Here is a 24538-nt window from a genome sequence, read left to right on the forward strand (position 1 = left end):
ACATATGACATGACCTACCACGGATATACCTTTTGCAGATAAGCATGAAAAATATTAAGTAAGAGCAATCTCTTCGTCTTAACATCACATCCTCATAAGTCGTCAGATCATGCGGTTGGGGGTCTTTGTCTGTTCGATCTTCAACATGAAACATGGTAATTTCCTAATATTATTTGCATCTTACATGCATAGTCCGGATGTAAATTCAGTTCGATACATAATATCATCTCGGTATGACAATTATGAGTCATAAAAACTTCCTTTGTCGAGATATTTTTTTCTGCTTTAAGTCATGGGACTATGGGAGAGAGCTAACGAAACTAGACCACGCCGACGGTCAACACGTGGATCTACACCTCTTTATCTAGTTATATCTACAGAGGGATTAGTGAGGAGCCATCACAATCCGCGTCACTGCAGATCTAGTAGTCAAACGCGTATCCATGTCACAGTGACAGTAGTTCGAGTGTGTGGCATGATGTGAGTGCACGCAATCTTTGGTTGGATTACAACGCCCACCAACTAGCATGTCTAGCTCCCACAAACCTTGGGTCAATCCTTCAAAAGGTTTTTCATAATTTTATTTTAGTTTAGAAACAAAGCATATCTCTGGGGAGGTGTTTGTGCACTAACCAAATGTACAGTCAGATCGATCGTGGCGAAAGCATACCTGTAAATTTAGAAAAAATAAAGATTCAGACATATAGAGGACAAGTAGCTAGACGCACATATATGTAAAACTTGGTTACAAGTATAATAATTTACGAGCTGAAGATAAATAAAACATGTTAACGAGCAATTAGTTACATAACTCGTGTTAAAGGTAACTAGTATAATTTAAAGTATTTATAGTCCTTTGACAATTTTGAATATTTGTAAGAGGCAAATAGACCATAAATTAAGTTACCATGTAGTTGATTTCTCGTGAATCCAAAAACAAAATTGCATTTCTCATGCACTAACTAGCTTTTCCTAGGGTTTGAACATTGGACCTTGGTGGGGGCGTCTGCCCACTTGCAGGGTCAACCTTATTTCATTACATTTTAGATAATTCTAGATGCAGCAAGTCCAAAAGCTCTGCTAGGTGTAACAGTGTGGGGTTTGATTGATCAGTGCCCATCGATCGGCAGATCTTATCAACGGCGGCGCCTGCAATTTCGACCATGTCTACACGTGAGTGATGTATTTTACCTATTTTGTGAGCACCTGAAGCACTTGTAGCAGCCGAAGGTCTGCATGCATTGTTCCACTGTCACGCACTAATTGTAAGTGCTGGTGCTAGCTCAGTACGAGCTATATTAAGCGTGAAAATTTTCTGCCAGTTTCTTCCATGTGCCAAATTTGGTTAGTTGGAAGCACTACACCTTAAAGCAAAATCTAAAGTTGTGGCCTCCATCCATCAGACCATCAAACGATCGTGTCCAACTTGATGCTGTCGGATCACATGCAAAATTGCAATGCATGCTTGATCCTTGGTTATATCTACTGCCATCAGTGATTCAGTGAGAGACATTGACCAATCTTAAACTCTTGATTAGTCAGTAAATCCCAGTTATGCACTTTGGCTCTCAACCACATATCGAAATCCGCGTCATAGAAGAAAGGCAACCTGGAAAGTTGTCAGCTTAATTAGGCGATCAGCTCCCTTTGCTTAGACTGCTCATAGTGGGAGTAACATAGCTAGTAACATCACACATCTTTAGGCATTTTGGTGACATGGCATGCGAATAAATAAAGAAAGAGAGTGAGGTGGTAACTAGCTATGTTACCATAACATCACACACCCCAAGGCAAAATGAGTCTACAACATAATAAATGACACAATGCATGACACCACCTATAAGTTACTACCCACTATGAAGGTAGTAACCTAGACTAGTAACATGTCATATGTCACTAGTCTAAGTTACTCCCCACTATGAGCAGCCTTAACAAAAATGCCAAATCGGGGCCACAGTTGTAGCACAGTGATTCTACTGTTCTTGGCAATAGAATAATGGGACAATTTCAGCACCATTACTTTACCCACTCTACCCTGATGATTACATCCATTACAGAACCGATTATCATCTCCTGGTCAAATTAATACCAACCACAAAATAGTATTCAGGTGGTGGCACTTGTCGTAAAACAGTAAAACCAACAATTATTTTACCCCAGATAGGCAGATATGGGCTACCTAGGACATCTATTCCTGGAATAAGACTAGCAGTTGCTCTTGACGATTTTTTTTTGAAGACATGCTCTTGATGATTCGATCAGGTGCTTGCTTTAAACTATTATATATAATCACTACGCCACTATGTTCCCCATGGCTAACCCTTTTATACCATAGTCCCACGAGGTTTGACCACCTCGTCGTCATGTAAAATGTAGTCTAATAGTAGGTTTTTTTAGTCGTAAGCATACCTTATTCAAATATAACCACTAATTTAAATTTATTTCTTATAGTATGGATTGCAAATTAATGTATGTAAAAAATCCAATAAAACTATATATCGTGGAAAAGTATTTATAAAGTTAAATTTAGGCATTTGAACTTTTGTGTATGTAGTTCAAACAATTTTAGAATATTTTTTATATAAATTTTCCAAATTTCGACTTTGTCTATGTCCAAAACGATAATTCTTAGAAAAATTAACGCTTCCAATGGTGCATTTCAACCATCTTTATTGCCTAGATAATAACTCAAAGTATTGAGTTTTAAGGATTACAAAGTGTTGAAATGAACATCAACCAATTGAATAGATCTAACATAGAACCTATGCATTATGGAATCAATTAGTGGACTATCATCCACCATGGTTGAAGCTACTATGTGTGACCATCACCAAGCGGTTGCAATAAAAAAAACATAGCCTCCCGCTATTCCAAAGGGAGGAGATAATACCAAAGCTAATCCAATGCATAGTCACATTGAAACCTGCAGGAAGTGAAAAGTTTCAGTCTTGTCAAACACAATATTGTTTTGACAATTCCATATTGACCAACATAAATTTGAAACACATATCAGTACTCTAGCCTGAGTGTGTTCGTCGATCCCATTCAACCAACTCCCAAACATATCTTTGATATTGGTTGGTGGATATAAATTTGAAAGTAATATGTTCAACATGTGTATAAGGAAATGATAGGAATAAATGTTGAGTAGTTTGCTCAGCAACACAAAAACAACATTTCTTACTCCAATTTCAATTTCTCTTAGTTAGGTTACATATCCTTACTAAGCAAAAAAAAAAAAAAATTTAAGAACCAAATAAGAATATTGACCTTCATAGAAATTATTAACTTCAATATGTACTTACGAAGAAATCTAGTATGACAATTCACTGTAGTGGTGTACATCTGTTTTATAGAGAAATTACTCGAGAATTCAGTTTTCATGAGAATGGCTCATCTACTGATTAAACCGTCATCAAACATTGACACAAGTGCGACCATGCATTTCACTTATTGACAGTTATGGCCTTTCATAAACAAATATTTAGTGGTGCTTACAATAGAACATAACCTATGGAAAAATGTTTTCTGTAGGTACCTGGTCTAAGTCCTAATTGGAAAGAGTCTCTACTAGAAAAATATTTGCAACAATCATACGACCTTTGACCTTTACAAAGGGGAGGGTTGATAGGCTTAGCTTGAATTTGAGATAAAATTTTGGTTTGAAGGAATTCATTTAGTAATTTAAACAATCACTTGCTAAGTAAACATTTGTTTTCTCCTATCTAGTACCTCAATGTCCAAACCCTCCTTTATTTTAGGTCTGCATATTATATTTCATTATGTTAACCTATATTAGTGTGTATGCTCATCACTTTGATAGAAAAATCTAGATCTATTAAGTCAAATCATTTACATAACCCTTTGGGTATTTCTAGAAAAGATAACATAAACATTGACAAGGTAGTCAGGACATAATTAATAAGGAGAACTTGATCTCCTATGAGAGCATTTTGCATTGCCAACATACTAAGTTCCGCTCGAAGCTGTCCTCCAAAGGCTTTCCTCTTTCTTAGAAAGTTTTCTATAATGAATTGCTACGCCCCAAGGTACCTAAAAGGAAAAGAACTAAATTCACTCGAAAAAAGTTATTTGTATTGGTTCTCGTCTTATTTTGTGCTTTCAAATCTCGCTCTTATGAAAATTAATATTGAGACTAGATATATAGTTACTCAAAGGTGCACATAATTAGTTCCATGTTAAGGGTTTTCTCTTATTCGTGTACCTTTCCCTAGCACATTATGACAACAATATTAAAAAACAGGGAAATACTTTTGTACTTACACGCATGGGTGTGGATGTTTCCATCACCGTCAATTGTGCTTTGAGATTTGGACTAAAGAACATTAGAGGCAATGAATCAAATTGTGTCAGTTATTATCAATTTTGAAAATAATAGTCAATATCATTGTTCACACACTACATCTTCGAACAAACCGCACAATCAACTCAACCCAATACATCTAAATTAGAAGTTCGATCTTCATAATGGCACAATGAAGATCAGAGATAAAAATAAGGTTTTCTAAGAGCATCCACGCCATTTGAACTTAAATTAGATGCTAGGGTGAAAACATTATACATGTCTATATATTCTCTTTCTAAGTTGTTCCATATTCCTTTATTAGCACCATGCGCATGTATAGAGATGATAAGTTAAATTTCTCGTTTAACTAAAAGTTGATGCACATGGACAAACCAAAAAGTAATTACTTAGCTTAGTATTGAATGCTAATCTTAGTGGTTCTATTTTAACATATACCCTTTATGTTACTTAGCATTGGTGTTAGCTTTATTTATTTTTCCTATTTGGGCTTATTTTATTTAGAGGATTTTTAAAATAATTTTGTAGGACTTCTTACATATAGGAATTTTTCCTATAGAGGCCATTTGATTCAAGGGATTGAACCCTCCAAAATACCTATAGATTGCTTTCCTATACTACAATCCTAGAGCATTTCTAGCAAGAAGTTAGAACCTCTTGAGAAAATTCTATGTTTCTATGACAAGTATTACATGCACTCAATCTCTATAGAAATTTTCTAAATTTTCGGTGCTTAGAGAGATGGTTAGCAAAATAAAAAAAATTTATCTAAGCATTGGTACTTATTTACACTAGGCAGATGCCTAACTAGACACCTCTCCTATACAAATAAGCACCAGTAATTAACAGAAAATTTGGTTTATATTATAAGCATCCCACTAAACACCTTGCATTGTAACATGGCCTAGGGTGTTCTCTTAGCGCCTAGGGAAGCCGATGCTTAACTCACCTCCCATCGTCCAAAACTTCCACGTCTAGCTTCGGACGAGGATGGCCTCTAGTTGACCACAACATATGAAACGGTGCTGGCTCCATCGGCCAAACAAGATAAGGAAAAAAATGCACCATTCGGCGCAAACGGCCATCTGAACTGCATTCGCATCACGTACAGCTCCATCACATCTTCTCGTCAGGCAAGTGGAGAGTATACGTACACCTGCAGCTGCAAGAGGACGCACCGGCGATCCATCGCCGGTAGGCGGTAGCTGATGGCACTCGGAGACTTGGGCGTACGCCTGTGCAATCCTAGCCCTCGATCGTGCGAGAGACCATACCGACCGTTGATGTGGCGTAGGGGACCCGCCGAATTGAGCACAGCAGGCGCCCGTGGAACACGTGCTCCGCCGCACAGCGCGTCCGCTGATGCAAAAGTCAGTGCCAGCGCTGCTATAGATCGATACTGAGCTCAGGAGATACCTTCCTGATCAATTTCGAAATTAATTTCTCTCCTGCATGCGTATCTTGAAAGGATTTTTTATATAGAAAAAACGTGTTCCAGATGGGCAGAGGGAGAGGCGCGTATAATACGCGCGCCGGGATACATACATTAATTTCAGCATACGATGGGCAGTGTGGTGTACGAGTACTGGGAATGAATTAATAATACATGTACGTTACTCTTGTTTTCCGGAACGTATACATCACTACAGAAGTGGTAGTGTACTCCAGGTGTATTACCATGATCACATACAGAAGTCAACAACCAGGTTAAATGGCTAACGGCAAAGCAAGCATATACGACGTACGGTTTCGTCCCAATTCTGCGGAAACTGATACGTTTCATGCGGAGTAGCATACATAATGCTGCATTGCTAGAACAAACATGGGTACATCACATCTGAAATAATTTCCTAGAACTTACTAATATTTGTAAGTTTCAGAAATTATATGGGAACAATCAAACACACATATATATTGACTTGAACCTTATCCATGTAAGTTTTCGTCAAACAATCTGATTACTTGTGACCCATTTTAAAAATGAGAAAATGATAATGCTATAGTTTAAGCTAAAACCACAAAAATTACAAGCGTAAGATTTCGACGCATATTTATTGAATTATTTTGGACCTTAGAGATAATGCTAAATGTGAAAGTAGGTTCCAATTTCCTTAGGCCCCGTGCTCTACAAATTTGAATAGTAGTACGTGGTTAGTGAAATATACTGCCTCCGTTGTAAAAATAAGTGTCGTAGGTTTGTCTAAATTCACATGTATCTAAACTTGTTTTAGTGGTAGATACATATGAATCTAGATAAATTTACGACACTTAATTTGTAAAGGAAGGAGTATAACCTAGATCATCATATTAAATTTAAATTCGTTTCTAAAATTAAATTTAGATTGATAAGACAAAACTAAACGTTAGATTTGTCAGGAATATTTTGTTACAAGATGTAGAAATTGTAACTTTCAACTAAAATTGGTTTCATATTAGGCACATACATACATGTCAATCTCCAAAAGGATAAACTACTCATAAGTCGACTAGATATTGTTTTACAAACCAGAAAACAAGATTGTTCTTAGGCACTAGAGGAAAGAAATAGAAAAGCTTTTTTATTCAAACTATTCAACTAGAATTTGTTGTACTCACCGGTGGAAATAAACAAAAATAGGCTAACACAATAAAACACACAAAATGAAAAGTTTCAATTGACTAAAATTTAAAAGTGGAAAATAGAATGCAAGGAGAACTATGAAAACATATTTAATAACATACAAAATTATTTGCACTTCACAAAAAACCAATCTGTTTATCAACTAGCCAAATGAAGTGCAACCAGATATATGATGTTCTAAAACGAAAATAAAATTTGCAAACGTATTTAGCAGTACAAAAAGTTAAATTCGCACTACACACGCTGCACCTTACAAAGACCAACTTAAGAAACCCAAAAGGTGCGACTAATTGAATAAAAAAAATACTGTTGCACCTTACAAATTCAGTTGTTGCACATTTTCAAATTGTGTAATTATTATGGATTGAAAGTTCTACTGTAGAAAAAACAAATAATAATGGCTTCGAACAAAACTAATCAAATGTAGTGAAAAATATTCAGCTTGTCTCTACAAAATCCAATGTCTAAAAGCCCATCCATTTTTTTGTATTTACGAACAGAGAGAGTACATGCCCAGGAAGCATACTAGCGGGAACATATCTACTTATACTAGCCACTAAATGATACCATGGTACCAGTTTTCAAAATTAAAATTTCAAGTTTCTCAAAGATCCGAAACTAATTGCGAGTGCGTTCATAATATGTGTATTTATAACTCCTAAAATTATCAGAACCTAATTCGAAACGCAAACAGAGAAACAAAAATGACAAATCCAACATAAATAGTGTCAAAAAAGACAAATAACACTATTCGCATGTCAATTTATCTTTTTTTTTGTTTCTCAATGTGTGTTTTGATTTTTGTTCTTAAAATTATAGGGATTATAAACACACATGTTGTGAACACTCACATATTTTTTCAACTTTTTTTAGAAACTAGAAATTTAGAATTTTGACAAATGGTCAGAGTAACGTCTTGATGACTGCAGATCATGTCCAAATATTTACTCAACTCGTTTATGGGTGAAAGTATCTGAGAAATCACTACCCATTTGCTTTGAGTAACACACTTTTGGAAAGAAATAAGCAGAAATCACACTAGTATAATTTCTAATCAACTCCTTCCAATCGATTCGCTCGCCGTCTCACCGCAACTTAGAAAAAACGAGGGTCTCCTTTCCTGGATTCGGTTCACGCGTGCGCACACTGGAAACGGCTATGGCTATATATCTTCCCAACAGCGACGGCCCCTTTCTTCCCCATTCGCCCCTGCCGCCCTCCCTCCGTCCATGTCAACTGCCCCACGCCGCGCGGCTATATAACGCGAGGCGAGGACCCCCTTTTCTTCTCAGCCTCACACCGTAGAAAGTGTAACAGGGTCCTGCCTAGCTTGCGGCGAATTATATACAGAAACAGGTGATTCGGTTTGGAGATTTAGGTGGATATGGCAAAGCAGCAGCAGCAGGGTTTAAGCGGCCATGGTGTCGAGGAGGTGGAGACGGAGGGGGAGAAGTGGGTGGACGACACCTCCGTCGACCACCACGGCCGGCCTCCTCTCCGCGCCGCCACTGGCTCCTGGAAGGCCGCCATGTTCATCATCAGTAAGCTCAGACTGCCACACCATCTGTTTCTGATTCGTTTGGTCAGTGTGTAAACGTTTCCTTTCTTGCATGGATTCAGTGATCGAGTTCAGCGAGCGGCTGAGCTACTTCGGGATCGCGACGAGCCTCATGATCTACCTCACCAAGGTGCTCCACCAGGACATGAAGGTGGCCGCCGAGAACGCGCAGTACTGGATGAGCGTCACCACGCTCATGCCCCTCGTCGGCGGCTTCCTCGCCGACGCATACCTCGGCCGGTTCGCCACCGTGATCCTCTCCACCGCCGTCTACCTCCTCGGCCTCGTCCTGCTGGCCACGGCGCAGCTGGCGCCGCGCCTGAGCCCGACGGTCGCGCCGGGAGTCCACGGGACGCTCTTCTTTGTGGGCATCTACCTCGTGTCGGTCGGCACGGGCGGGCACAAGCCGGCACTCGAGAGCTTCGGCGCCGACCAGTTCGACGATGGACACGCCGGCGAGCGGCGCAAGAAGATGTCCTACTTCAACTGGTGGAACTGCGCGCTCTGCTCCGGGGTGCTGCTCGGGGTCACCGTCGTCGTCTACGTCCAGGAGCGGGTCGGCTGGGGCGCCGCCACCGTCCTGGTCGCCGCCGTCATGGGCGTCTCCCTCGTGGTGTTCCTCTCCGGATGGCGCACGTACCGGTACAGGGTTCCCGGGGGCAGCCCTCTCACGCCACTCGTGCGGGTCGCCGTGGCCGCCGCCAGGAAGCGACGTCTCCAGCTGCCAGCGGACGCCAGTGAGCTGTACGAGGTCGCTGGGACGGCGCAGGGCGGCGGCAAGAAGAGGCAGCTCTGCCACACGGACCAGCTCCGTTGTCTAGACAAGGCGGCCATCGTGGAGCACGGCGGTGAGCGCGGGGCGTGGCGGCTAGCAACGGTGACGCACGTGGAGGAGACGAAGCTGGTGGTGTCCATGGTGCCCATCTGGCTGGCCACGCTCCCGTTCGGCATCACCGCGGCGCAGGTGTCCACCTTCTTCATCAAGCAAGGCAGCGTCATGGACCGCCGCCTCGGCCCGCACTTCGTGCTCCCGCCGGCGTCCATCTTCGCACTCGCCGCCGTGGCCATGATCGCCACCGTCGCCATCTACGACAAGGTACTCGAGCCGTGCCTGCGGCGCGCGACGGGTGCCGAGCGCGGGATCAGCGTCCTGAGGCGCATTGGCATCGGCATGGCGATCGCCGTTCTGGCCATGGCCGTGGCAGCCGTCGTCGAGCGGCGCCGCCTCGACTACGCCACCACCATGTCGGTGTTCTGGCTGGTGCCGCAGTTCGCGCTGATGGGCGTGGCTGATGGGTTCGCGCTGGTGGGGCTGCAGGAGTACTTCTACGACCAGGTGCCGGACAGCATGCGCAGCCTCGGCATCGGGCTGTACCTGAGCGTGATCGGGGCCGGGAGCTTCCTGAGCAGCCTGGTGATTGCAGCGGCGGACCACGTGAGCTCGCACGGTGGCCGGAGGGACGGGTGGTTCGGAAAAGACCTCAGCAGGAGCAGGCTGGACCTCTTCTATTGGCTACTCGCCGGCATTTGCGCCGCCAACCTGGTATTCTACGTGCTAGTCGCCACCCGGTACTCCTACAAGCAGAAGCACGTCGTCAAGGCTACCAGAGTCGGCGCCGAGAAGAATGTCGGCGGCGACATCGAGTGTGGCACCGCCGTGGCTGCTTAATGGTGTACTGTAGTAGATAAGTATATTTGGACATGGGCTAGCTAGGGGAAGGATCATAGACGATGACAATGGCATCTTCGATCGTTACAAATTAAGGGGTTAAGATGTATGTGTTTACTTGTGATGGTTGTGTGGTAGTAGATTGTTCATGTCCTGTGGTTGAATGCATCAGATGCATGTCGTAAAGTTTTACACCAATACAGTGTCATCTGACCCCCAAACAAGTGTACAGTTACATGAGCATTATTTTCCTTGCTCCTAGTGCACAACATGCTCATTCGTTCGCATGATTTTACCAACCTCACGTGTGCAATTGTGAACATAGGGATCCCGCCGGACACCGGTGCGTTGAACCATTGATTGTGTATAATTATAAGCATAGAGGTGGGGTGGGTTATTTTTCAATAGTTTTGTTCTTCATCGACGTAAGTAAATACCATGGCCATGTTCTCCGTCATTATGCATTTCACACATGTTAATCATGTTTACTATCTTAGATAAAAACTAATAAAATGAAGTAAAATCCATTGCAAGGTCACAGACTTATAAAGAGTAAATCTAAGACGATTTCTCAAATACGCTAGAAGTTGCCGAAAAATCTCAAAAAAGGGATAAAAAGAAAAATATAACCAAACAAAAGATGAGAGGCGGGTTCCTTCTAACACACAAGGACATCCACAACATAAAGCACAAAAGAATTCCACTTTTTTTTATAGGAGGATGACTCATTGGTTATTAGTTGTTTTTTTTATAGGAGGATGACGCATTGGTTATTAGAATAGTTGTGACTCAAAAGAAACATAGGAGAATTTTTTTGAACGGGTAAGGCCTCGAAAGGCCGAGAAGCTGCATTAATTTAGGGTGGTTACAGACTGTTTTACAACTAGGACCAAGAAAAAATACAACAGTTGAAACCAGTCTTGAACATAAGCACAAAGGACCCTGAAAATAAAAGAGGAAACGCGATCAAGCCCTAAGTCTCCGCCGATGCAAAGCCTCCACCGACGGCCGTCGTCCTCACCACCGGGGAACATGCCACTTGGGGTGTGGACAACGTGAGCTGCCGCCGAGGAGCCAGAGTAGGGCCTCCACAATCGGAGGTTGGACAGGCGCCTCCATGATACTCCCATGGCGAAGAGAGACGTCTTTCGACCATAAGTGGTAGGGGCAGGGCAGTCATCACCGGCATATGTCCCCTGTTGAGGAACTCTTCGAAGAAAAAGTCACTTCGACGGCGTCGCTCGATGCCGATCCATGGCATAGATCAATGGCCCTCAACATGCCATTGTAGGATAGCTCACCTCTGCAGCTTGAGAACTTCCCCACCATCGTCCAGATCCAGGTCGCACCGAGCCAGAGTCTAACTCTCCCTCGCCTGCATGGCCGGCCAAGAGGAGGAAACCAACAAGAACACCGGAGATCTAAAGATGAACGCACTTATTGAAGGAGCTCGTCCATATGGCCTCCTCCTTCATCCTCGGCCATGTAGGCTTGTTGGAAAAGGTCATGGACGACCTATCGGCGGCGTGCAAGACCACCAGAGGGGTGTGCTCCAGAATACGGCTTTATTGTCGGAGATCCCCGGGAACCGCTCCCTCGCTGGCGATGACTCTTGCCACCAGAGCCATACCACAAGGAGAAGAAGCCCCAGGCCGCACCAGAGCCAACCGACGAGCTCCAGCAACCTACTCCCAGACGCCATACTGGACTAGTAACAATTAAACCTAGCTCTACTATTCACAAGACTAGGGCCGGCACCTCCCCTCAGCCATCCCCAGGCGGCATAGCAACCGAGGAAGACCTCGGTTTGGCCCGGATCTGAGCGAGAGGTTCTCATGTACTGTTCAGAGGAGAGAGAATGTGGGAGAAGAATGAGGCCCTAACATAGGAGAATCATTCATGGGAAATTTTGGAAGGAACTCAGGCTCGAGGGATACCATATTTGATAAAATTAAGAAACTCCATATTATTCCCTTTGCTCCTAAAGAACGAAGTGCTCATTCTTCTGCTCAATTTTAACAATTCGTTGCAAGTTCACATGCTCATATCTAAGGAGTAAATTGTGACACATTTTCTTAAATGTGTAAAGTGAAGTACCCAACAAAAAGTAGAAAGTGCCAGCACCCAGAAACTCAATTCGGCTCCTGGGTGCGTATGATCCCTCTACCATAAAAACATATTTCCTAGTGTTAAAAAAATTTGACAAAAAAATTTACATGTACATCTCCATAATATATGTGTATTCGTCAAGTTTCACGAAAAAATGATATTTTTTGTAGTCTAAGCGAAAAAGAGAAAATTTATCTTGTGACAAATCTTTGTTTCAGCACCGAATTTTGTCTTTTTTACACACGCCACATGACATGTCGATTTTTCATGAAATGACTTTGTGAGCGCGTAGCACATGAAGATGTATGTGTGAAATTTTTGTTTTAATTTTTTTGACATTTTAAAATGTGTCTAACATGTATTTCAAAATAAAGGGAGCATATGCTCCCATGTGCCAAAACATCACTCCGCACCTCACTTCAATAATCATTCAACGGTACAATGTGTAAAATTCATTGTAAATCACACCTAAACGATACAAAGTGAAGTACCCAACAAAAAGTATAAATAATGGGCAGGTTCCTCATAACACATAGTGTTAGCACCTCACTTCAGTAATCATTCGACATCATCAATAGTACCATGTTACATATTAAAGATTACATGGATTGGGGGTTTTTTTTTGAAAATTATGACAGTCGGTAAGATACCTACTGCCTTTGTATATTACTCAAGAACCAAGTTACATATTTACAAAGGAGGTAAAGACCTCCAGACAGGGCAAATTGCTCAGAAGTTGGGTCTAAATGGAAGCTACCAGATTACAAATAAAAGAGTGTAACTCTTCTCTAGTTCTATGGACCAACAGAGAGAAATCTCTCTGAATCTTCTTTTCCACGAATCTACTGTTGGAACTATGTTGTTGAAGAGCTTATCATTCCTTGCTTTCCATATGCACCAGGTCCCAACGATAAATGCTTCCATATACATGTGTATGTTCCATTGTTTTATCCCTTGTTCTATAATCTCTATTCTTGTACCATTACTTTGCCAATGAAGATCCAGGCTTTCCCAGCAGGCTTTGCTGAAGGAACAATGAAACAACATGTGCTCGATTGTTTCTTCTAGAGATTGATCACACATAAGACAATCAAAGGTGGAGGTTACATTGTAGTGTAGATGTCTCAGCATATTCCTTGTGTTCAACGTGTCACAAAGCACTAACCAAGCAAAGAATTTGAGTTTTGGCGTGCATTTGGATTTCTATATCCAGGAGAAAGTTATATTTGGTTCCAAGTTTCTGAAACAAAACTGGTAAAAAGCTTGAGATGTAAATTTTGATCCCCAAGCATAAGTCCATGAATCATGAGTATCTTTTGTGAGTTGTATATCAGCAACTTGTGATTGAATCATTCTGAGTTCAGTCATGGCTTCAGGTGATAAGGGTAGAAAGAAATTCTCAGAAAATCTAATAGAAGTAAGAAATTCTTGGACAGAGACATCTTCCTTGGAAGCAAAATAAAATGCCCTAGAGAACTTTTCTGAAATTATTTCCTGAAGCCAATTATCTTTCCAGAAGAGAGTAGAAGTGCCATCACCAACAATACTAGACGCAATACCTCTGAAAATGGGTGTTAACTTTTGAAAACATCTCTCCACCAGAATGATCCATAGGGAGCAAGACTATGTGGTATATGTTCTCTGTAATATGTATGCCAAACTAGCTTTACCCATGGAGTATCTAACTTGTTATAGAATTTGTGCAAGTATTTAAGTAGTAGCCCCTGGTTTTGTATTTTTAGATTGAGCACACCTAGACCTCCTTTTTTACTTTGGTTTACACACCATATCCCAAGCAGCTAGGGAATTACATTTCTCTCTATCCTCCGACTTCTTATTCCATAAGCAATTCCTTCTTATTTTTCTACAATCTCTAGGATCTTGGGATTGATTTTGATGGAGCACATAGTGAAAGGTGCAATAGATGTGAGGAGTGAGTTGATTTCCATACAAAGAGAAGCAAGAAGGGGATCTGAGGAAGAGAGCCTTGGGTGGAAAATAGGAAGCCACAGTTTCGCCATGATCCAACAGGATAATTTTAGTGATGCCTCCTCCCGTGTATTTGTAGCATGCATTTGAAGCTCCTCGGGGGTTGCCACATGGGCCAAGACTAGTTGCTGGGGATAGGCCCCTTACCGCCGACGAGTCGGGACTGAAACCGCCAGGGGTAAGTTGTGCCGAGAGCACCCAGATGGACCTCCCATTACCGCCGACGATTTGGCCCCGGAAACGCCAGGGTTAACTTTAATATCGCTGGCGAGTCTGGACTGAAAATGGCGGGGGTATTTGGCCCTATGCCACTGGCCCCTTCCACCCCCACCTATCCCCACTCCGTCTCCTCCCCAATCCCCGCCCTCTTCTCTCTCCCGCACCCCAACCTCTCCCCCGCACCCCAACCTCACTCGCTCTCATTGCTGCTGCCCCTCCCCCTCATTCCCAAGGCGAACCATAGCCCGGGTGCTCGATTTGGGCTACCCAACTCCGGCGAACGGACCACCCTGCCACCGGCGTGGCTCTCACTACCGGCAGGGACGACGCCCGGTGTCCTTCTTCTGCATCACGCCCAAGCTCCCCTCCTCTCCGCTCACACTACCGCACCCCAAACCCTAGCGCCCCAGCGACAACCATGGTGGCGGGCAAGATCCGGCGGGGGGGGGAGCTCAAGGAGGACGACAGCGGAAACCTCGACTTCCCGCTCCCGCCCTGCATCGTCATCGGCCCCAACGAGAACCGCTTCGACGATGACAACAACAAGGTCAAGGTCACCACCACCCGCATCCGCAAGCTCGCCCGCGCGCGACTCTCCAAGGCCGCAGCTCCCTCCTACTGCCCCTCTGCACCTCCATCTAGATCGGGAGCCATGAGATGGCCGTTGTCGTCGTCGAGCGGGATGGTGGCGTGCCGTTGTCGCCTTCATCCAGATCATACTTGATCGCTTTTGTTTTTATATTTAGGTTCCTTGATGTAAACTTATAGTTCCTGGTTGTATTATTTTTTACTTCTGGACTTTTTTGTAACTTGTACACAGCCTAGCGCTGCAGATGCGCCGCTCGCCCTGCTTTTTTTTTTTGCAAAAATTTATACCCCCGTCGAATAACTATGGGAGTAGGGCATAGCGCCAGGGGTATTTTCATCTTACTGCTGGCGAATACAAAAAGGCCGGGGTAGCCCATTACCACCGGCGAGGTGATCGCCGGCGAGTACAAAAGCACTGGTGATAGCCAAATCTATGTGCCAGCGGTAAGGTTATTCCGAGTAGTGATGCCATCCTGATGAAGACGCTGGTTTTTGTTGTGGCTCATTAGCTAAGACTCTAGGTTAAACTAACTCTGCAGTCCCCCAACTATCAAATATATTTGTTTTCCGAATCAGTCATGAGGCAGGAGAGACACGGGTGATCATGAGGCAATCGTAGTACCATTCTAGGGTTCTACCCCCCTCGTCGGCAGTGCTGCCGGTCCTGAGTGGCCGAGGCCCTAAAGGCGTGGCGGACCACGACCCCTCATCGGTAGGGGGTTTCCGTTCTTTGTTTACCTTACTTTTCAGTGTCTTCTTCGAGATGGTGAGGCTGCGACTACATTTTGAAGTTATAATAAGGTTCTCCCTGCTCTATCCTCACTCTTGTGTTGCGTCTAGCGCCGGCGGAAGGCGTTTGGAGTTGTGGGTCCCACAGGTCTTCTAGGATCCAGTCGGTTTTCGTGTTATTTGGTGTGGTTTCAGGTCTGGCTATTCCGGTCTACGGACCTCAACTTCAGCGATGGTTGCTTCTATGGTGCGTTGGTCATATGGTCTCTTCATAATGACTTTCCGTTTATCTATTCCAACGAGTTGTACTACGACAAGTTTGCAACTCCTACGATGGAAGGATGGCGAACCTCCAGCTTCCGCTAGTTTCTGTAGTCGTCGCTAGGTGTTCCAATGATCAATTTGTAATTTTTATTACCTTTTGGGTTCTTTGTACTACTATGAATTATTATCATGTATCTGTATATTTTCTTTTGTAAAAACTAAGACTCTTAGGTCATTAATTTTTTTTGTAGAAGGGAGACTAATGATGTATTAGAATATTTGTGACTCGGTGATGAAACAAAGAAGAATCATTCATCAGAAATTCGCGAAGAAGCTCGGGCTCTAGGGCGACTAGATTTGATAAATCAAGAAACTTCGTGAATTCTGAGGCCATCTCTAGAGAGCTTCGTGACTTAGTTGCCGGTTTGGAAGTGGCTATCCCTGGCTCTAGCAAGGAGATTGCTTGCCTCCTGACGGAGAAAACTTCGGGTGGCAAAATTCAGAAGGTGAAAGAGTATCTAAGAAAAAAGAGAAAGAAGAGTGGCGTCTCAACGATGGAGTCTACGGTTCCTTGATGGATGGTTTCCACCTTCTCAGCTTGTCCTTTTGGGCCGTCGCTTTTCAGTTGGTGTTTTCTTTGCGGTGTTGTGATCGATGGGTCGAGAGTTTGCGTTTGTAAGAGTTGCATGTTTTGGCGCGGCATTGGAGTGTCGTGTTTAAGTGTTAGCTAGTGTCGCTTTGTGGTCTATGTGGGTTTGGTCCGGTTACTGTAGATTTTCACCCGGTTTTCTCCTAAAAACCGGACAACTTCTTCTTAATTAATGGATGAGGCAAAGCTTTTGCCTCCGTTTCAAAAAAGAAAAAATCAAGAAACTTCATTCTTTTCATTTTCAGAAAAACTGAAAATATATCCAAGCACACAATGATGTATAGTATGTATGTGTGGATTTGTACAAAAAATGTTTTCACGTGCACTACAATTTTTTTAAAAAAAGTTAATACCAAAACGAATTATTTTCATGCCTATCTTGAGCCACATTTTTGTGATTTTCGTGTAGCCAAATACAATGTATTTTTTCATTAAAATTCTACACATAAATAAAGATGATCCTTATGTATATGTATAAATGAAAAAATTGGAATTTGAAACTTTCTGATATGTTTTTCGAAAAGGTTGAACAAATAGTTCTTGGGCTCCATATCATCGGTCCCTGTCATTCAAGCAAACTGGTAATGAGGAATTCCAAGCTCCAGCCCAGGTACGTACCAGGTCTTGAAGCTAGAGGTGCTAAGAGCAATTTCAGTAGTATAGCCAACTGTTGGCTATAACAAGATGTTATATCATTTATAGTCATTATATAGCTAACATGTACAATAGTTGGCTATAAGAATGTAGTACTTTACTAATATATGGCCCACCTTTCACTCTCACAAGGTGCCTAGCAGCACGTGCAAGAGCTGGCTATTGCATAGTAGTCCACCTCCCTTCTCTCTCCTCTTCTCTCTCCTCCAACTCATCTAAAATATATTATTTAATGTCTTATAGTCAGCTGACTAGACTCTATTGTACTTGCTCTAACGGGCGTGTTTAGTCAGGATGTAAATGGTCCGTCCGCTGGATAAATGGCATACGCCACTTTAGCCATATATTAATTTCGTGGATTTTGCGGCAGCCATTTATTTAGTTTGGTGGTTTCGTGCGAGTCATTAGCGCCGCCAAAGCCGCAACAGGCGAAAGGAGACGCGCATCCCTCGGGTTCCTATGCTGCCCCTCATCGCACGTACGGAGTACGTATCATTAAATCAATCTGCAGACGTCTCTCGTCCAAAAACTAGAAATAACAGAGAGGTCCACACTTTTCCATAAAGGCCCCTAAACTAAACAATTAAAAAGCAATGGGTCCTCTCTGCACCACACCGTGCTGGGAGCTCTCTGGCCGGCCGTGGCGGGCCGTGGGGCGGCGGCCGAGCTCCTGCATCTTCCCGGCGTGAGCTCCTGCGTGAGCTCCTGCATCTTCCGGACGTCCCCTGCTTTTCCTCGGCTAGCGGGAGAGGAGAAGGGCGGGAGGAGGACCGGCCTGGGTGCCTGCTCGTCGGCGGTGGCGGGCTGTCGAGCAGCGGCGGCGGCTAAGGGAGACGGCGGCCAGAGGCCAGAGGAGGCGCGCCGGCGCGAGCTCGGGATCGGGCTCGGCAAGAACTGCAGGAGGCGCGGGAGGAGAGCATCGGCGCGAGCTCGGTGACAGGCGGTGTACGAGCAGCCGCTGGCGCCGCTGGCGTTGGTGGCTCGGCCACATACGCCACGTAAGTTTTGCGGATGTCCATATACGTCGTTTGATCGATTTTTAGCGGGCGGCGTATGTGGTCCCATTTGATGCCGCTGCCACTTACATCCTGAGTGTTTAGGCCATCCAAAAGAGTGTGCCAGAGGGAATGTCTAGGAAGCAACTTCTTAGCCCACCGCGCTGTGAGAATGAAAACAGCCCATGTTATCTTAGCCCGGATTTCCTATACACCGACCAGGTCGGCGCGTACCGCGCGCCGCACACCCCCGCGTGTGGTATGGGCCGGCCCAGTTCGGGTGTTGGGCCAGTTGGCCGTTTTCTTTGTTGAGTTTTTTTTCTGTTCTGTATTTTTCATTTCGGTTTTTTTTTCTTTTCTGTTTTTCCTTATAGGATTTAAAAATGTTAAAATTCAAACAAATGATAAAAATATAATTTCAATTTTTTGAATTTAAAAAATGTTTAAATTGAAAATTGTTCAAATCCAAAATTTGTTAAAATTTGAAAAATGTACAAATCTGAAAATTGTTCATATCTAAAAAATTTAAAATTTTAAAATTGTTCGAATCAAAAATGTTCAAATTTGAAATTTGATTTGTTCAATAAAAATATTCAGCTTTAATAACTATTTAAATTATGTTTTTCTGAATTATTCAGATTCTGAAAATCCGTTCAAATTTTAAAACTTTTCAGATTTAAAAATTATTTAAATTTTAAAACTGTTCATATTTCTAAAAAATCTCGAAATTTTATTTTTCTAAAAAATGTTAGATTATGAAATAGAAAATATTAGTAACAAAAAAGAAACAGAAAAAAAATAAAAATAAAATTGTACCTGAGGCTAATGGGCCGAGGCGCCCGCACGAGCCCACCAGGTCGACGTATAGCAGTCCCCTATACACCGACCAGGTCGGGCCGGCCTGGTCGGCCTGTTATGCGATTTTTTTCTGTTTTCTGTTTTCTAGTTTCTTTTTTCTGTTACTTTTTTCTTTTCTTAAAAAATTAAAAAATGATCAAAAATGAAAAAATGTTTAACTTTTTAAAAAATGTTCAGATTCGGAAATATTTAACTTAAATAAACTTCAATTTTTTAAAAATGTTCAAGTTTGAAAATCGTACTAACTTAAAAATCGTTCAAATTTAAAAATTGTTTAAATATAAAAATTGTTCAAACTTAAAAATCTATCAAACATAAAAATCGTTCAAATTTAAAAATCGTTCAAACATAAAAATCGTTCAAACATAAAAATCGTTCAAACTTAAAAATCGTTCAAACATGAAAATCGTTCGAACTTAAAAATCGTTCAAACATGAAAATCGTTCGAACTTAAAAATCGTTTAAATTGGGAACTGTTCTAATTTTTTTAAATTATATTTTTAAGAACATTCGTAATTTTTTAAAAAAGTTAATGTTTGTGAAAAAATATAATTTTTCCGAAAATACTTGGATTATGGAAAATATTTTTTTTTTGCTAGTGAGTAGGTTCGAACTCGCCTCGTTAAGAAGTAGTCTCAGCTCGTTACCGACGAGATTTAAATTTGCTATCGAGGAGATTCGAACTCAGCTGTTACCAACCAGTCTCAGCTCGTTGCCGAGGAGAATTGTGGGCCGGGCCCAACAAAGACCAGGGGGTGTGCGGCTCGTCGATCGGTACCGACCAGATCGGTGTAAAGCAGCATCTTAGCCTGTTAAAGTGCTGGGCTTTTTTCAGTTATCATTCAGGAAGATCAAGTCAAGACCATCGGCCTGCGCAGTGGTGCCTTTGTACATGAGCGAAGAGCTTCAAAATTCAAATACTCGTACATCTGGATCTCGTGATACCCGTCGCCAACTCGCCATATCTGGCTAATTCAAACGCCGGATGAATTTTGCACACCCATGAATTTTATTGATGAATCAAGTGTCGGCCGTTGTTACCCTCAGAAAAATAGAAGAAGCAGATCGAGTATGCCTAACGAAAAAAATAAGCAGTGTATCTGAGTATCCAACTGTTCTCCTAGGAGTAGATTCTTTCCCTGCATGTGTCAGTATCGTTTTATCCTGTCAAAAACTAAATCGTGGTTATCTTTGCGTAGCATTCGATGGTGTACATGTGCATGTGAAATTCCCTATTTCTCTAACAGGACGGTTGTTGATTTCTCAAAAGATAGCAGTTGAAACTTGTTAAGACAAGAAGACGATACTCCCTCTATCTCTTAAAAAAGATGCTAAACTTTATCTAGATACGAATGTAGACATTTTTTTTAAAATAATCTGAATCTATAAAAAGTTAAGCAGCTTTTTTTTAAAGATGAAGGGGGTGTTTTATTTATACCTCTGGAATAATCAAGTTGGGGATTAAGCTAGAACACATTTTGGAGTGAGCATGGACATGTTTCCATGGAAACATAAGCATATTTTCACTGAAGTATGAACATAATTATCACCGTGGCACTAGAATATTTGAAAAGTTCCATTTGATAGTATATACAGTATGAAGTGTGAGTTGTTCATCGCAATTACACAAGAAAAGTGATGACCATGTTCGCATATATAAAAATAATTGTTCCGATAATTTGTAATGTTCGTTAAGAAATATGTTTCACCATCCATGCAAAACATTTGTCTTCTATGCAAAAAAAAAATGCTCGTGCAAAATATTTACCTCACTTATGAAAATTGTTTTGTTGCTCAGAGCAAAGTGTCTTGCTATATAAAGAAAAGGAAAAAGTCCATTTTAAACCCTGAACTCATAGAGGTCGGATGATTTGAATCCTGAACTTTGAATCCCGGTCGTTTGAACCCTGAACTTTGCAATCCCGGTCTAAATCGAACCCTGGACATGTTTTCCCCCACAGAGAAAAAATAAACTTAAACTGAATAATTTGCTAATGTCACTGACTAAGATGGCCCACATGTCATATACATCTTCTATCTCTTTCTACTATTCGGTCCACAGCTCCATGCGGTCGGTCGGCGCAGGACACCCACGCCCACCATCGCGCCGCCGTCGGCGTCTCCCCTCAGCTCCTGCATGCTGCCGCAGTGCCTCAAGGACGCATCAAGCATGCTCGGGTCAACTGGCGCCCGCCCCCGGCACCCGCCTGCGCGCCATCCCCGTCCAAGCAACCGCGAACGTGCGACCCGAAACCACCGATGCCGATGCCGATGCGTCCATCCGCGCGTGTCGGCAACCCTGTACCAACTTGAACGCCCCATGCCTCCTGCTCCACCGGCCGCTGTGCCCCTGGCCACCATGCCCGCACGCCCGTCGCGTCCCCGACCGTCGTGCCCGTCGCGTCCCTGGCCACCATGCCCGCACGCCCGTCGCGTCCCCGACCGCCGTGCCCGTCGCGTCCCTGGCCACCATGCCCGCACGCCCGTCGCGTCCCCGGCAGCCGTGCCCGTCGCGTCCCTGGCCACCGTGCCCGCATGCCCGCACGCCCCTGGCCGCATGCTGCTAGATTTGAGGGGAGGAGAGAAGGTGATTGGGGTAGGTGATGAATATGACATGCGGGCCCCACTAGTCAGTGAGACAATTGGTATTCCTGGTCGGGATGCTCTTTTTCCCGGTGCGCCAAACATGTCCAGGTTCGATTTAGACCAGGATTAGAAAGTTCAGGGTTCAAACGACCGGGATTCAAAGTTCAGGGTTCAAATTGCCTGACCTCTACGAGTTCAGGGTTTAAAATGGACGTTTTCCTAAAGAAAATAATACTATGAGAGTATGTACCATCAAAGTCTATTGCAACCTTGGGTTTATCTTATGTTGTCATGTAAATAGACAAATAATTTGTATTGAATTTTTTTTATATTCATCTAGTAGAAAACTATCGTGGAAAACAGAACAAAACTCAATGAAATAGTTTAGAATGTTAGTAGTGGCAAATAAAATAGTAGGAGTGAATTAGCATGCGGGAAAAGGGCAAAAAGGGTAAAGAAAAATGAAATGATATATTATAAGTCTCAAATAATATATATTAATGAAGAAAAAGCAAGATACAAAAGTAAAAAAAGAAAGGAAAGTGATGGTAAAACCATTCAGAATAGGAAAATGATGGAAAAACCTTAAAAATTAGCAAACAGATCAAAATATATTTTCATTATGGCAAGTGTTTGAAGAGAAATTGTGAGAAAAGTAGAAAACGTTTTGGACGGATCAAAAATCATCCTTGATATTACTTATATTCTACTCCATATGTTCACTATTATAAAATGTTTTAAATATCTTGATATGGACTAGATACATGCTGAAATGACCGACTTATACACTGAAACACGTGTAGGTATATGCATTTAAAAAATCTAAAACATCTTATAATAGTGAACGGAGGGAGTAGAATTTTCAATCTAACACTTTGATAATTAGCCTTTCTATTTACTAACACCTAAATAGATGAACATTCACTCTAGAAAACTCCTGTAGTTTCTGAGCTCATTGCCATGATATTTAAGAGAATTGGAAGTAACAAGGTCTAATCAAGTATGTCATTTAGAGAAAGAGAAAGGGTTTCTAAGAAATAAAATAACTAGCAACATACATAATTAACGACATTTCCTTCCAAATATGTTGTCAAATTAGTTCGATCACATTTATGGTCAACGTTTAAAGTTAAATAATTAAAAATATTATCACAGTCTCTTGTGCATCATTATATTAGTATTGTCTTTGTTAAATACAATAGAAGATCAATGGCTTAAGACTACATGTGGAGTGTATGAATTAAGTAAAAATGTTAAGTATGAACTATGATATGCATCCCCTTTAGGGCATGGGCCTAATAAGTACATATGAACTATTTTGAATTCAATATGTTGCTCAACAGTCTTGTCATTCCGTCAGCAATCGCAATGACTTCGCTCGTAGTGTGGCCAGTAGAGGTCTTTCTGTCGTATTCAGTTAACAAGATCGTCTCTACTGTATCTATTTTGGTGTAGTTTCTAAGTTGTTATCCTCGTGTATTCTGGTCATCTTGAGGTTTAAAATTTCCAAATTTGGCATGATTTGTAACTTTTTCAACCGTTCGATCTTTTCACTCCTTATAATTGGGGGATTTGACATTTTGCCACGCTATTTCTTTGCATCATCTTGGTACATGATACATCACAAAGAATCAACACAAACTTACTTTTTTTTCAAATGAAAGATAACAACATGAACAATTTTTGTACGTTCCTCATGACACGCAAGTACAACAAGAGTCTGGATCTTGCAACCGCAAATGATCACGATAAAGAAAAAACTCTGGATGCGTAAGCATATAAGTGCAGCTAGGCAAAACTTGGCAGAATAGTTTTTCGAAAAAACTAAGCGCGGCTTGAGGCCGTGGCGAAGAACCGGCAGGAACTCAACAGAAAATGGAACAAGGGAACGACCAGGTACACACGTGGGTCATGCACGATGCACACACCACTTGCAGCCGTGTTTCCAACAGTGTACACCTAGTCACCCACATGCCGGTAGAGGCCGCGCCGCGCGACGCCGTGGAGCCGCGCCGCGAATGTCCCTCCCGGCGATCCCGAATTTTATACGCCGCTCCGGTGGCCGTCACCCGTCAGGCCAAGTGGGTTATAACTAAAAAAAAATCCGGTAAAGCAAAGCCGAGCGGCGGTAGAGATAAGAGCATCTCCACTCGTCCCCCGACGAGGCCCCCGGCGAGCGTTTTTTCCATCCGGACGGCGTAATTCGGCCCAGTCGCGCCCCCGGTTCCTCGTTTTCGTCCGGATTTGGGCCTAAATCCATCCGGCGATCCCACGCCATCCCCGGCCCCCGGGAGCGCTCGGGGACTCCGGACGAGTGAAAAGCGGGGAAGGGCCCGATCTGTCGGTGACTCGACGCACGAACCCCACCGCCACGTCGCTCAAAATCTCCCCCACCCCTCGTATCTCTCTCGCCGCCGGCACCACCCCGCCGGCTTGTTGCCCGGATTGCGCCTCCACTCCTTCCCCACTCGCCTATATTCCGCCGTGTTTGGACGACGGTCTATCCGGCTGCTCTTCCGCCGGCCTGTTTTCCGGCCTGCTTGCTCGTCGTCGCTCGCGGCTCGGGTTGCCTCGACCACGCCCGTCGGTGTTCGTCCATTTGCCTCGCCGGCCATGGACTCGGACGAAGAGGAGGAGCAGATGTTCGTCGAGCTTATGCAAGAAGAGATGGCGGCAGCCGCCCAAGACGAGGAGCACATGATGATCCTTGGTTGCTTGGCAAGCATG

General features: G+C 43.0%; 1 protein-coding gene across 1 annotated transcript; it reads left to right on the plus strand.

Annotated features, from left to right (window-relative positions):
- Window positions 1-8176: 8176 nt before the first annotated feature.
- On the plus strand, window positions 8177-10369 carry LOC124680670 (protein NRT1/ PTR FAMILY 5.6-like). The gene is made up of 2 exons (XM_047215733.1): window positions 8177-8485; window positions 8565-10369. Exons 1-2 carry the CDS (start codon window positions 8329-8331, stop codon window positions 10169-10171), a joined length of 1764 nt encoding a protein of 587 aa, XP_047071689.1. The 5' UTR covers window positions 8177-8328; the 3' UTR covers window positions 10172-10369.
- Window positions 10370-24538: the final 14169 nt, after the last annotated feature.

This window comes from Lolium rigidum, unplaced genomic scaffold (assembly GCF_022539505.1).
Source record: "Lolium rigidum isolate FL_2022 unplaced genomic scaffold, APGP_CSIRO_Lrig_0.1 contig_24245_1, whole genome shotgun sequence".
In the NCBI taxonomy this organism is placed as follows: domain Eukaryota; kingdom Viridiplantae; phylum Streptophyta; class Magnoliopsida; order Poales; family Poaceae; genus Lolium; species Lolium rigidum.